Consider the following 14,225-nt stretch of genomic DNA (forward strand, 5'->3'; position numbering starts at 1 on the left):
ATTTTAGTTCTGGTTTAGTCCGGCGTTTTGGTCTCGGCTTAGTCCTGTGGTTAGATCATGTTCAGTCCTTGTTCAGTCCTGGTTTAGTCCTGATTTAGTCCTGTGTTTTAGCCTTGGTTTAGACCTCTGTTTAGATCCAATGTAGTTCTGATGTAGTCCTGCTTTTGTCCTGGTTCAGCCCTGGTTCAGTCCTGGTTTAGTTTGATTTAGTCCTGGTTTAGTCCTGGTTTTGTTCTGAGTTTTGGTCTCGGTTTGGTCCTGTGTTTACATCCGGTTTAATCCTGGTTTAGACATGGTTGTTCCTGCTTTATGTCCTGGTTTAGTCATATTTAGTCATGTTCAGACATAGTTCAATTCTAGTTTAGACCAGGTCTGAATTTAATCCAGACTTTAGTCCTGGTTTAGCCCCTTGTTTAGTCCTGAGTGGGTTCTGGTTTAGCCCTAGTAGTCTTGATTTAGTTCAGGTTTAGCCATATGGTTTGGCCCCAGGTTTAGGCCTGTTTTTGTATAGTCCTGGTTTGACTTTAGTCCTGGTTTAGCCCCTTGTTTAGTCCTGAGTGGGTTCTGGTTTAGCCCTAGTAGTCTTGATTTAGTTCAGGTTTAGCCATATGGTTTGGCCCCAGGTTTAGGCCTGTTTTTGTATAGTCCTGGTTTAGCCCTGTTTTAGTGCTGATTTAGTCCTGGTTCAGTCCTGCTTTTTTCAGAGTACATTAATTCCATAACATTTGGCGGCTTGTGTCGTTAACAGGATTAAGTCTAAATGAGAGCACGCTGTAATTATAATGTAGAGCTTTTATGATTTTCAAATTCATAATCACATTTTACATTTAGTCTCATCAAATGAGATGAAATACAGGAGATTTACATTTCTATAAGACAATGGGATGGCATCTGATACACAGAGATACAGGAGGATGGGAGGGCATCTGACATACAGGGACACAGGAAGATGGGAGGGCATCTGACATACAGGGATACAGGAAGATGGGAGGGCATCTGACATACAGGGATACAGGAGGATGGGAGGGCATCTGGCACACAGAGATTCGGGAGTATGGGAGGGCATCTGACAGAGGGGGAGGTATATTTCTGTCTCTGGGTGAATCATGGGTCATTAGTATTCTGTTCCTGCACTCTCCAACTGACAGCTCCAAACCAAGATATGAATATGATTTTACCAACGGGTGGAGAGAGAGGGAGAGAAAGAGGAGAGAGAAGGATAGAGAGAAGAGAAAGAGGGGGCAGAAAGGGAGATGGAAAGAGGAGAGAGAAGAGAGAGAGAGAGGAAGAGGAGAGAAGATAGTGAGAAGGGAGGGAGAAAGAAGATGGATAGAGATAGAGAGAGGGGTAAAAAGCAAGAGAGGAAGAAAAAGGACAAAAGAGGAAAAGAGAGAAGAGGAAGAGAGAAGATAGATAGAATAGGAGAAGGGAGACAGGTTGAGAGAAAGAGGAGAAAGGAATGGAGAGAGTGAAAGAAGGGAGAGAGAAAGCGAGAGAGGAGACAGATGACTGGAGAGAGGGGGAAAGAGGCAGGGGAGAAAAGAAAGGGTCAAGAAGAGGAGAGAGAAAGGGGAGAGAAGGAGAAATAGGGAGAGAGGAATAGCAGAGAGTGTGTGTGTGTGGGGGGGGGGATAGATTTGTGTAATGACCTTACAAAATGACTGAAACCAGAAAACACATTTACCTCACCGGCCCTGCTTATTCAATCTCTCTCTTTCTCTACCCCCCCCCCCCCCCCCCCCCCCCATGTTTTTCCATTCTCTCTTTTGCCTCCCCTCTCCTCTTCCCTATTTCTTTCTTTCCTTTTTTTTTCTTTTTTCCCTCTTTCATCTCTTTCTTTCAGATGATAGATGACTTCGGTTGCAGAGTTTTAAAAATAGCAGAAAGTCCCACACAGTGCCTTAAACAAAAGTTCTGTTACCACTTTGCATAGAATGTTCCACAGTAGGGCTTTAAACTTACTTATGTCCATAAACACAAGCAGGTAACACTACCAGGCAAAGTTACAGGTCATATCTGTGAAGAGGCAAGTCCACTCACAGGAAGAATGCATGATCTTCAAGGTATTTTATTCTTGTAATTGATCAACTGCAAGATTATTTAAATGCCTTATTGTGAAATATTACAGGAAAAACAATTACATCTCTATGGAGACAAGCAGGTAGCATTCCCCTACCAGGAAAGTTACATAGTGCAGCTTTACACACCACAGGATGCATCTAATGTCATTTATTAATTTAATCATTAAGTGTGTCTTTGGTTTTACAGGTGTCAGAGAAGCCTAAAGTCAGAAACTCTGCATTAAGGTAAGACTTCAGATGCCCTCCCATCCTCCTTTTCCTGTGTGTCAGATGCCCTGTCACTCTCCTTTCCTTATGTTTGTGTGTGTGTGTGTGTGTGTGTGTGTGTGTCAGTCCTATCATCCTGTGTCTATGTGTGTCAGATGCCCATCAATTTTCCTGTATCCCTGTGTTAGACTGATAGGTGGGGGCTGATCAAATATCTCATATAGTTAATCTGCAAATATTGTGGTGTGGTTGGATAAATATAGCAAAAGAATGGACCTTGCCACTAATAGAAATGATCACGGACTAAACCAGGACTAAACCAGGTCTAAACTAGGACTAAACCATGTTTATATCAGGACTAAACCAGGACTAAACCAGGTCTTGTTGCTTTGTCTCAGTCTCTTGTTGAAGTTCCCGAGCAGAGCCGTGTGTGTTTTTGCCTGGGGCCAAACTCACTGTGCTGCAGATAATGATGCTCCGTTAGCTCCTCTACTAGCATGTGTGTGTTAGCGTGTGTGTTAGCGTGTGTGTTAGCGTGCGTGTTAGCGTGCGTGTTAGCGTGCACGGTAGCGTCTGGAGCTAATGAAGCCTCTCCTGGGCTCCGCTGGGACTGAGGGCGCGGAGGATGCTAGCAGCTACATCCACACATCTCCACACACTGCAAAAAATGAGACACAATGACTCAAATTCTAAATATGTGTTTCTTCTTGTATTTGATTAAATCTGACAAATTTAGATCTATTTATTTACTTGGACTAGATTTTTTGAAATGAAGACGTGAGAGCTTGTAATGTAATCAACAGGAAAAACATTTGAAAATCACCAATAAATGCAAACTGGGAGTTGAAATATTCCCCGCAAAGCAACATCTCCATGGAGACAAGCAGGACCAAACCAGGACCAAACCAGGACTAAACCATGTTGTAACCAAGACTAAACTAGGACTAAACCAGGTCAAAACCAGAACTAAACCATGTCGTAACCAAGACTAAACCAGGACTAAACCAGGTCTAAACCATGAATAAAGCAGGTCTAAACCATGACTAAACCAGGACTAAACCAGGTCTAAACCATGACTAAACCAGGACTAAACCAGGTCTAAACCATGACTAAACCAGGTCTGAGCGCAGTACAGGCTGACATTTCTTTTTACAGTGCTCTCTTGGTGACAGAAACAGCCTGAATCATTATTTTATTATTTAATTTTTCCTCCCACAGTATCCGAGAGAAAAGTGCATCACATTTAAACTTGGCTCAAACTAAAACTGTCTGTCACTGTGCAGAGCCCATATATCAGACTATAGAATAAAGAGGAGGGTTTGGAATTATTAGTATTTTGATTTTATTGTGAAAGTCTAGAGAGTGCAGTGAATTAAAAGATTTTACATAGAATTCATTTTTAACATTACATTTAAAATATATAGGCCTATGATTTGGTGCATGGTTTTGAGCATATCTCAAACAGTCCCTGTGATAGAAATTTACGTATAGTCATGTTGTGTATTTAAAACGCATTTGATCTGTGTCAGTCTGCCAGACCCAGACCAGACATTAACATGTGTGAAGCTCTGTCTCCATCCCACAGGAAACTCGCTGTTGTTCTACCTGTCTAAGTGTAAAAGTTCATTCACATGGGTATGGGTGTGAAACAAAAGTCACTCTGCTTTGAAATGTATGTAGCATTGTCATTCTGGTATAAAATAGTCAGAGCTCAGATGCTCAGGGTGGTTGGTTCGGTTGTTGAGACTTGGACTTAGAGGGAGAGGGGACCTGGGGGAGAGGCCGGGAGGCTACGAGTCTGTGGCCAGGGCAGGCCAGGGCCCTGTCCTGTCTGTATCTGCTGCAACAAACAATAAACCTTTTTTCCTGTATTGCAAAACTCACCGAGCTTTGTAAATGGATTACTTTTCAACTAGGACTGTAATTTTTCCACAACAGTCCCTCAACACATTAAGAGCAGCGAAAGTTGAGTCCTGTATTTTCCTGACTATAAGTCACACTTTCCATAGTTTGGCCAGGAGTGCGCCTTACTCAGATGTGACTTATATCTGAAATTATTAAAATATATAATTTCAGATCTTCGTATTGTCACACAACTGTGCGACGACACTCTAGGCTTGTGTACCAGTATGGCAGCCATCCACTTCCGGAGCGGTGCTTCATCTACTTCCAGAGCAGGCGGAGTTGTTCAGAAGCGACACCGAGGATGAATTCAGTGGATTTAGTGATTTGGAGTGAGATCGAAAATAAACTTGTTAACTAAGGCATAAAAAGCAAGCTATCTGTTAATATCTTAGGTTAAGAAACCAGACACGTATTCAGTTTGCTGTCTATGCTTCATGTACGTGTTTACGTATATGTTATGTAACCGTTGATTACACATGTTAGTAGTTCACTTGTTTAACCACTAGATGGCACTGGTGTGTTTGTAATACCTGTAAGAAAATTTACTTGACTCGTATTCTTTTATCCCCTTATTTATAAGAAGATGAAGGGGATAATTTTTCATTTGGAACAATATTGTAAATGTTTACTTTATCATAAGTCCAGTTAAAGGTCACAAAAACTATTTCCTTTTACGCTAATGTGAAGTCTTACCCGACAGAGCACTATTGAAGAAACAAATAAAAATGTAACGACTGACAGGGGGACCAAAGAGACAGAACTCAAGGAACAGTTTAACAGTATTACAGTTTGTAAATGTGCAAATAGGTCACCGGACTGAACGGGTGGGATACATGGAACGTAGGGTCGTTGCAGAGAGAAGGAGGGAGATGGAGGCGTACTGCCAATGGACTGATGACTTTGGTTATTTTGAAGGGCCCCAGGAAGCGAGTAGAGAGTTTCCAAGAATCTGTCTTTAGGGGAATATAGAGGAGTGGGAGTATGATGCTTGTCCACGGCTGCCTTCATTCTGGCCCCGGATTGGAGAAGGGCTGCTCTAATTCTTCTCCAGACCCCGCGACGGCATTGGAGATGGTGTTGGACAGAGGGCACTGCCAGGTCCTTCTCCTCAGATGGAAAGAGTGGATGCTGGTAGCCTAGAAATGCTTGGAAGGGGGAAAGACCAGTAGCAGAAGTCACCAAAGAGTAGTAGGAGTACTCGATCCATGGTAAGAATGTGCTCCAGGTAGAGGGATTGGAGGAGACAACACAGTGTAATGCATTCTCGAGGTCTTGGTTGGCTCACACAGTTTGTCCATTGGTCTGGGGGTCAAAGCCAGAGGTCAGACTCACTGATGCGCCCAAGCCCTCACAAAACATCTGACTTGATGTTGCAGGATCCTGGGGGATTTGTAAGTGTGAAATCGAATCTATTGAAAAATAGTGACCAGCGGGCTTGACGGGAATTTAAACATTTAGCTTAGAATGGATGCTCCTTCTAACCAGTGGCACCATTCTTCCAGGGCAAGCTTGACCACTAACAGTTCTCGACCCCCCCCCCCCACATCATAGTGGGCACAGGGATATAAATGATTATGCGGTTCAAACCTTTGGGAGAGGACTGCCCCAACACCTGTGTCTGAGGGATCGACCCCCACCACAATCTGGTGGGAGGGATCGGGCTGGCGTAAGATCGGGGGAAAAGGTGAATAGGTCCTTAAGCTTCTCAAAGGCAGACTGGACTTCCGGGGTCCAGCAGAATGGTCTGGAGGGAGAGGTGAGTTTAGTGAGGGGAGCAATAATAATAATAAAGTCTCCGGTCTTTTTCTCTGGGTCGGCTTTCACCTGTCCACATCCCACAATAAAACCCAGAAAACTGACCTTGTCTGCGTAGAACTCAAACTTCTCCGCCTTCACAAATGATTTGTGCGCCTGGTCCTCATGTAGTGCTGGTGTTCCTGTGGGGTCTTAGAAAAGATAAGAATGTCATCCATATACACAAACTAATTGAAATCCCATAGTACGTCATTGATTAACTCCTGGAAGACGCATTATTTAATCCAAAGGGTATGACTAAATATTCAAAATGTCCCTGAGGCATTTTAAAAGCAGTTTTCCACTCATTCCCTTCCCTTATGTACACCAGGTAAGTGATAAGCGTTCCTGACATCGAGTTTGGTGAAGATGGTAGCCCCGTGGAGTGGCATAAAGGCAGAATCAATGAGTGGTAATGGATATTTGTTTTTGATGGTGATAATGTTGAGGCCCCTAAAATTGATACAGGACCGCAATGTTTCGTACTTAGCGACAAAGAAAAATCCAGCTCCTAGGGGTGATGAAGATGGGCGGATGATACCAATGGCAAGCGAGTCCCGGATGTACTGTTCCATAGTCTCTCATTAGGGTTTGGAGAGATATAAATGACTGGAGGCAGGAAGTCGATTGCGCAGTCCGGATGGTGAGCGAGTTGGCATCCCCAGCTGGAGACAGAGCAGAATGCAGGCAGTTTGCATGACAAAAGGGGCTCCACTCAGACACCATTCCTCTCTTCCAATCTATTGTGGGGTTGTAAGTTACCAGCGACAAGTGACCTAGAATGAGCGGCATTGATGGAGGAGAAATGACGTAGAACCGCCGAGTTTCATGGTGATTGCCGGACAAGACTAAGGTGACAGACTTGGTGATATGTGTTACCATGGCTAGCAACTTCCCATTGAGAGCTAAGGCGGTGAGTGGTTGCTTCAGTGGCTCCAACCCTACCTCCGACTGCTTGGCCACCTGCTAGTCAAGGAAGTCCTCCTTTGCTCCAGAGTCAATGAGGGCCAAGACAGGTAGGGCAACAGTACGAAAGCACAAGGTAACGTCAAGCTGAAATCTATTATTTTTCTTCTCTGGGATGTGTTGCTGACCCACCAGTACTTCCAATCTTACTGATGGCTGCCCCCTTTTGGCTGAAACAGGCAGGATGCGAGGAAGTGCCCCTGTTTTCCACAATACAGGCACTCCCCAGCCTGGCGGCGTCGTAGGCACTCCGCTATAGTCAGGTGTGCACGAACCCAGCTGCATTGGCTCCTCTGGAGGGGGTGTCGCAGGGGGCAGGTTGACTGACGGCGGCAGGGCAGAATGATTAACGAACTGCATCTCTCCCTCTGCGATCATCGATACGGTTCACTAGGGAAATCAGTGAAACCAGTTCATCCTTTGTGTGATTTTAATTTCTTTCTTATTCTGTAAAGCACTTTGAATTACTTTGTGTACGAATTGTGCTATACAAATAAACTTGCCTTTAGTTTGTCACCTAATCCTTTCACAAAGATGGCCTTCAGAGTGCTGTCAGTCCTATCCACCTCTTGACTTGATGGTATAATCAGCCATGGACCTGGAATCCTGGACCAGACTTAATAGCCTATTAAGTCTTGATAGTGTGCGTGATCAAAGACTAATTTAAACTCTCCCACAGAACACATCAAAGGTCACATGGTCTAACATAATGTTTGAAAATTTTGCCTCTGCCCACTGGAGTGTTGGAGAGGTGGGTAACTTGCTGGGTCAGAGTCTGGTTACATTTGAGCAGGGTCTGGATGGTTTGTTCATGTTGTCCAATGATAACTCCGAGATGTGAAAACGCCTGGTGTGTGTTTGATCCGGCCCCGAGTCTGATCGGTCCATGTTGGCCAGATCGTTCTGTTGTAATGACTGACAGGGGGACCAAAGAGACAGAACTCAGAGAACGGTTTAACAGTTTTTATTTTACAGTTTGTAAATGTGCAAATGAAGGTAGATTGATCAGATAGTTGAGAGCAGGGTAGTTTGTCCAGGAGTAGATCGTAGGTAGTGATGGGTCTAGCAACACTGATGCACCAGCACATGTGTTGAGCTTTTAGAGCGAAGCCCCGTATCGACGCACATATCACTTTAAGAAAAAGTCACATGACCGATACGGCTGCTGTTTCACTCATCTCTGACGCGCCAAACTGTGTTTAAAAGGTACCGCATCTGCATCTGTCAATGGGATGAATCACTGTATGAAGAAGAAAATTATCAGTCAAAAGATTAAAAAACACTTTCTCTTCTACATCAAGAAAATGGAGCCGGAGAGAAAAAGAAAACATTCTGCTGTGTGGGATCAATTTGATCTTTTAACACCAACTAAGGTAACTGTATTTCCTTGTTTCCACTTCTAAAACCCACACAGCAATGTGACTCCCGGTATAAATTATTTATTTCATTTTATGCAGGTTAAATGCCACATCTGCTCGACAGAGCTATCATATATCAATAAAAGCATCCTCAGCTCAAGCATTACAGAGCAAAGCATGAAAATGAGGAGGTGCCAAATACACCCAGAATGAACTCAGGTATACAGACATTGAACAGCTTCCTCATGGTTGCTATATGTTTTATTATTTTTGAACATCAAGCATCTAGGAAGACTGCTTTAGACCAGGCAGTCCTGAATTTTATTATGAAGGACTGCCAACCCCTCAGCATTGTGGAGAGTGAGGGGTTCAGGGAGCTGATTCACCTTCTTGACCCGTTATATATTTTGCCAACCAGAAAGGTTTGTCTAGAAAATAGTAGTTAAATGGTCACATTTTTCTGTAGCGCTTTTCCACCTTCAAGGTGCTCAAAGCGCTTTACAACAAGGAACCACTCACCCATTCACACACACATTCATACACCAGTGTACGCAGACACTGAGGGCAAGGTGGGTTAAGTGCCTTGCCCAAGGACACAACAACATCATTCATCTGTGTGAGCTAGAATTGCACCGCCAACCTATGGATTAGTGGATCTGACCGCTCAACCAATGATGTTTTTATGTTGAGAGCGGGATTTGAACCGCCAACCTTCGGATCAGTGGAGAAACACTTGAGTTGATGTTACTCATCATGCAATATTTGATTGAAGTACAGTACTTAGCAAATTTATTAGACCAACACCTGAGTCAAGGTTTATGCCACAGCAACCATAGGTAAACAGCACTTGTGATCACAGAAATAGTTTTTAGGTTTCTGAAATGGTTAATCCATTAGTATGTGCATATTACTGAACTTTTTTTAAATAGAAAAGTACAGTTATTAACTTCCTAAATAGAAAAAAATTGTTTCAATTTTCAAATATCATGCCTGAATAATTTCTGTCCAGTATGTCAGCTCACATTTGAGAGATCGCTAGATTACTGAAACATACATGATGATATCCAAACCCTCTTCGGCATATTTTTGATGAGGGAACAATGTTATAACATGGTAGAAAGCACCAGAAAATACATTTTGCATAATACCCCTCTTTAAGCTGTAATGATCAGAATGAAACCCATATTTTGCTTTTTTCTGATCTCTGTTAGAATGTTATTTCCTTATCACAAACATTTCTGGAGTTGTGTTTTGTTTTATTCACCTAAACAATACACAACCCTGTATATTTATGCTGTGTTCTTTTCTCAAACTGAAAACACTCTCTTTCACTTTGAGGTGTCATGTGGCAATTACAGGATGTGCTCCACTGTGTTTTAAACCTTCACTAGAATCATTTGGATAATTTCAGCTCTGAAAATGCCAATCTCTACTGACATCAGAAGATGAAACAGAGCATTTTGAGCTTTGGAGATGTAGACAGATATTAAGGGATTGGTCAAACATGATCTAACTTGAATCTGTCCTATAATCCTCTCTTGACCAGCGGAGGATCTGGGAGCAGCAGCGAGTCAGAGAGCAGCTCAGAGTCTGAAACCGACGAATCAGAATCCAGCTCCAGCGACACAGCCACACCTGAGGTACGATACTACAACTACTACTACTACTACTATCTGAAACAGGTAGTACCTGTTGAAATAGCTGAACTGAGAGAGCGGCAGTCTGAAGATCTAAAGCTCCCCAATTCTATTTCGGGTTTTGACATGTTTGATGTTCTTTATGTTTGGGCTGACATGTTTCCTATGTTCAACTGAGAGTTTGCCCGGTTTGCACTGGATTATAGAAAACCTCTGTCTTCATAGTTTGTATAGCTCAGACTTTTAATCCAGTGGTCAGGTGTTTGTAATTATGGACCAAGAACTGTAGCAAAACAGGACTGGAGGCAGGTACTTGCAACCCAGGAAAACCAAGAAACAGAGTGATTGTGTGTTGAGAAATTACTCACCATGATACATTGACCTCTCAAGCAAACCACAGCTACTCTTAAAGAAACCCAAATGTATTCATGAGTTGAATGGTTGCAAAGCAAATGAAGATCTAAATGTCCCTGGTTCAATTCCGAGTTTTGCCACATTTGATTATCTTTATGTTTGGACTGACTTGATGATGCTAATCTCATTCAGCAAGAACAAATCACAGCTACTTTTAAAAGAAACCCAAAAAGTATTCTTGAAATGAATGGTTGCAAAGCTAGTGCCTATTGACCAAACCTAAACAAATTAGGTTGGTTGTCACTATTTTTCAATTTTAGTCTACCAACCAAGTCATATACAGTAATAAGACAGCCAAAGTAGCTCAGCTGGGAGAGCATTAGAGTGAAGATCTGAAGGTTGCTTGTTCAATCTCAGGTTTCGGCACATTTGATGTTCTTTGTGTTTGTTCTGACTTGGGCCTTGCCAGTCTTACAAGAAAGTATTACCCATGTTCAACTGAGTGATGCAAGTTTGCACTGGATCATGGAAAACCTTTGTCTTCATACCCTGGATGGCTTTGTTAGAAGAGACATGCTGTGTCCCATTTCAGTGGTTGCACACTTCGTTGGCTGCATTTGAAGGGCACTTATATCTCTTCCCGCGCGACAAAGCCTGTCCCATTTCATGCACCCCACAAATGGGGCCCAGAAATGTGCCCTGCATTTCCATGGAGATCGGTCATTTATTTAATTTATTTATTTATTTGACTGGGACAATGCATATTGATGAACAGACATGATTCAACATGAATGTAAATATGCCAGATTATAGCCAAAGGCTGATTTCCATCTGTTGTCCCAGGGGCTGGGGTCAGAAAAGGGTCATGTTAAAAATTGCACACTATATTACATTCACTGCATAGTTCCCATGGTTGCACATTCCACACAATTGCACATTCCATTCATTGCACATTACACTCATTGCACAGTTCCCATTATTGCACCATACAAAATATTGCATATTCCACTCATTACAAACGCCCCATTATTTCAGTCAGTTTGGCCATTCATTCAGGACAATTATATTCTGCACCCACCCCCTTCATATTTTGCCCATACATGCAAATATGTCTCTATGGAAATGGTCATGAACGAAGGGTGCATCCGAGCAGACTTTGTGCACTTCTATATCCCATCATGCACCACCCGTCACTTTTTCTACAGGAGAAAATAGAGTCAGCAGCCATCACGGTTGCTAGATGACGTAACCTAAGCGCACAGACAGTGGTTGACGAACATTCCGTGGCATAGGCCTGTCCCATTTCAGCATGGCGTTTGTGTTCCACGGAGGCTACATGGAGGAGCACCCATCGAAGGGCCCTTTGAAGGGTGCTGCCGTTGAACTGGGACATGGCTTTGGACTCTTAATCTGACAATCCGACCTTCAGGCAGTAATATATTTATAATAATGGACCGTGAACCGTAGCAAAATAGGACTGGAGGCAGGTACTTGCAACCCATGCAAACCAAGAAACTGATCTCTCTTTAAGTTAGAACAAACCACAGCTACTCTTAAAAGAAACCCAAAATGTCTTCATGAGATGAGTGGTTGCAAAGAAAGTGAAGATCTGAATGGCCCTGGTTCAATGCCAGCTTTCTCCACATTTGATGTTCTTTATGTTTGGGCTGAACAAACAACAGCTACTTTTAAAAGAAACCCAAAATGAATGGTTGCAAGGCAAGTGCCTATTGACCAAACCTAAACAAATTAGGTTGGTTGTCACTGCTAGATTTTTTGAGTTTAGTCTAAAAACCAAGGCATATACAAGGACTTTAATTGAGCATGTCGAAATAGCTCAGCTGGAAGAGCATTAGTCTGAAGGTTCCTGGTTCAAGCATGGGTTTTGGCTGCTGCAAAGCAAGTGAAGATCTAAATGTCCCTGATTCAATCCCAGGTTTCACCTCATTTGACGTTCTTTATGTTTGAGCTGACTTGATGATTGCTAATCTCTCTTTAAGCAAGAACAGACCACAGCTACTTTAAAAAGAAACACGAAATATATTCTTGAGAATGCATTGAATGGTTGCAAAGCAAGTGCCTAAACAAATTAGGTTAATTGTTGCTGCTGTTTTTCAACTTACTCTACCAACCATGTCATATAAAAGTACAAGGCAGTTGAAATAGCTCAGGTGGGAGAGCATTTGACTGAAGATCTAAAGGTCCCTTGTTCAATCCTGGGTTTTGGTACATTAAATGTTCTTTGTGTTTGGGCTGACTTGGGCCTTGCCAGTCTGAAGTGTTTATGTTCAGCTGAGAGTGAAGCTACAAGTTTGCACTGGGTCATAGAAAACCTCTTTATACCTTGAATAGGTCAGTTGGAAGAGCCTCAGACTTTTAATCTGATAGTCAAAGGTTCAAGTCCCTCATGGGGATGATATGTTTATAATAATGGACCAAGAACCATAGTAAAATAGGCCTGGCGGCAGGTACTTGCAACCCATGCAAACCAAAAGATTGATCTCTCAAGCAAGTCACAGCTACTCTTAAAAGAAACCCAAAATGTATTCATGAGATGAATGTTTGCAAAGCAAGTGAAGATCTAACACCCAATTCAGCACATTTTATGCACCATACTACTACCATGCCTGAGATACTGCTAATACGTCTGTATTCTCTTCTATTGTATTATACATTGCCAATTTTTTCTGTAGTGTAGTGTATTGTATTGTCTTGTTTGTGTTAATGTAATGTATCTTGTATTCTTCTGTATCTTCTTCAGCCCGAACCTCCATCCTCAAACAAGTGGCAGTTAGACAGTTGGTTAAACAAAGTCCAGGCTCAGCCCCGAGCTGCAGCACCCCCACAGGACACTCATGGTACAGGTCTGTGCTTATGTCACTTTATTTATAGCGTACAACTTTATTTCCTGCCCTCTAGCAATGCGATGCTGAGTCCTGATGCTATGATAGTTTTCCACACATTGTTTAATGGTTGAAGTTAATATCAAACATATTTAGTATTTTGCTGCAGCTTTTGGTTTTCTTGACTTAGACATAAACAATCTTCTCCTATTCTGTCCAGGCTCCCTCCCCCAGGCCTCTGAGCCATTCTCCCCAGACTCCGAGGCACCGATCTTGGATACTCCAGGGAAGATCAGTGTGTCCAATGCGGAGCACAAGGAGGGGAGGGACACATCCAGGTGAGAGTTTAATTTTAACATACAACATAAAACTAATTAATTGGGTTACACAGTGTTGTTGTGTCCTTGGGCAAGACACGTCACCCTCCTTACCAGTGTGAATGAGTTAAAACATAGAATGAATACTTCAGTAACTTGCCATAAAGTTGTACTTCTCAAAGTAGTTCTCAGACCCCATATTTTGACTCCTACTTGGGTAATATATCGTATAGTATATCTGTACACTTACTTAAGTAATATATCGTACAGTGTAACAGTACTCTTACTTGAATAATAAATTGTACAGTGTAACAGTACTCCTACATGAGTAATATATAGTACAGTGTAACAGTACTGTTACTTAAGAGCGCTGTTACACCATACGAGACATTACTCAAGTAAGAGTTGTGTTTATTCTTCCCACTGTGAGTCTACAAGTGACAGAAGCTTTATGTTGACAATATGAAATTATTGAACATTTGTTTCTTGCACTGCTCCTTTAGATATGATTTAGCTTTACTAATTGTTGTGTCTGTTCTTTGTAAATACCAGAATTTGTGCTTTATATAACATTTTGTCCTTCAAATTACATTAAATTCAAAGCATAAATCAGATGTCACGTCCTGGATTAGTAGTTTCCCCCATTCTTTTGCGTGAATAGACCTAGCTAGTAGTTAGACCTAGTCTAGTCTTGATTTAGTCCTCCTTTTAGTACTAGTGGTTATGGTTATGCCATGTTTAGATCTTATTTAGTCAGGTTTAG

At 42.2% G+C, this 14,225-nt stretch overlaps 1 protein-coding gene across 1 annotated transcript in view; it reads left to right on the top strand.

Moving 5' to 3' along the window:
- Nucleotides 1-14,225, top strand: part of aff2 (AF4/FMR2 family, member 2) — a 75,282-nt gene that overhangs the window by 45,633 nt on the left and 15,424 nt on the right. Inside the window, exons 11-14 of the mRNA XM_055224670.1 lie at nucleotides 2,269-2,306; nucleotides 9,858-9,951; nucleotides 13,064-13,166; nucleotides 13,366-13,483. Coding sequence (XP_055080645.1) covers nucleotides 2,269-2,306; nucleotides 9,858-9,951; nucleotides 13,064-13,166; nucleotides 13,366-13,483 — 353 coding nt within the window. The remainder of the gene's footprint in view (nucleotides 1-2,268; nucleotides 2,307-9,857; nucleotides 9,952-13,063; nucleotides 13,167-13,365; nucleotides 13,484-14,225) is intronic.

This window comes from Periophthalmus magnuspinnatus, chromosome 10, assembly GCF_009829125.3.
Source record: "Periophthalmus magnuspinnatus isolate fPerMag1 chromosome 10, fPerMag1.2.pri, whole genome shotgun sequence".
In the NCBI taxonomy this organism is placed as follows: domain Eukaryota; kingdom Metazoa; phylum Chordata; class Actinopteri; order Gobiiformes; family Gobiidae; genus Periophthalmus; species Periophthalmus magnuspinnatus.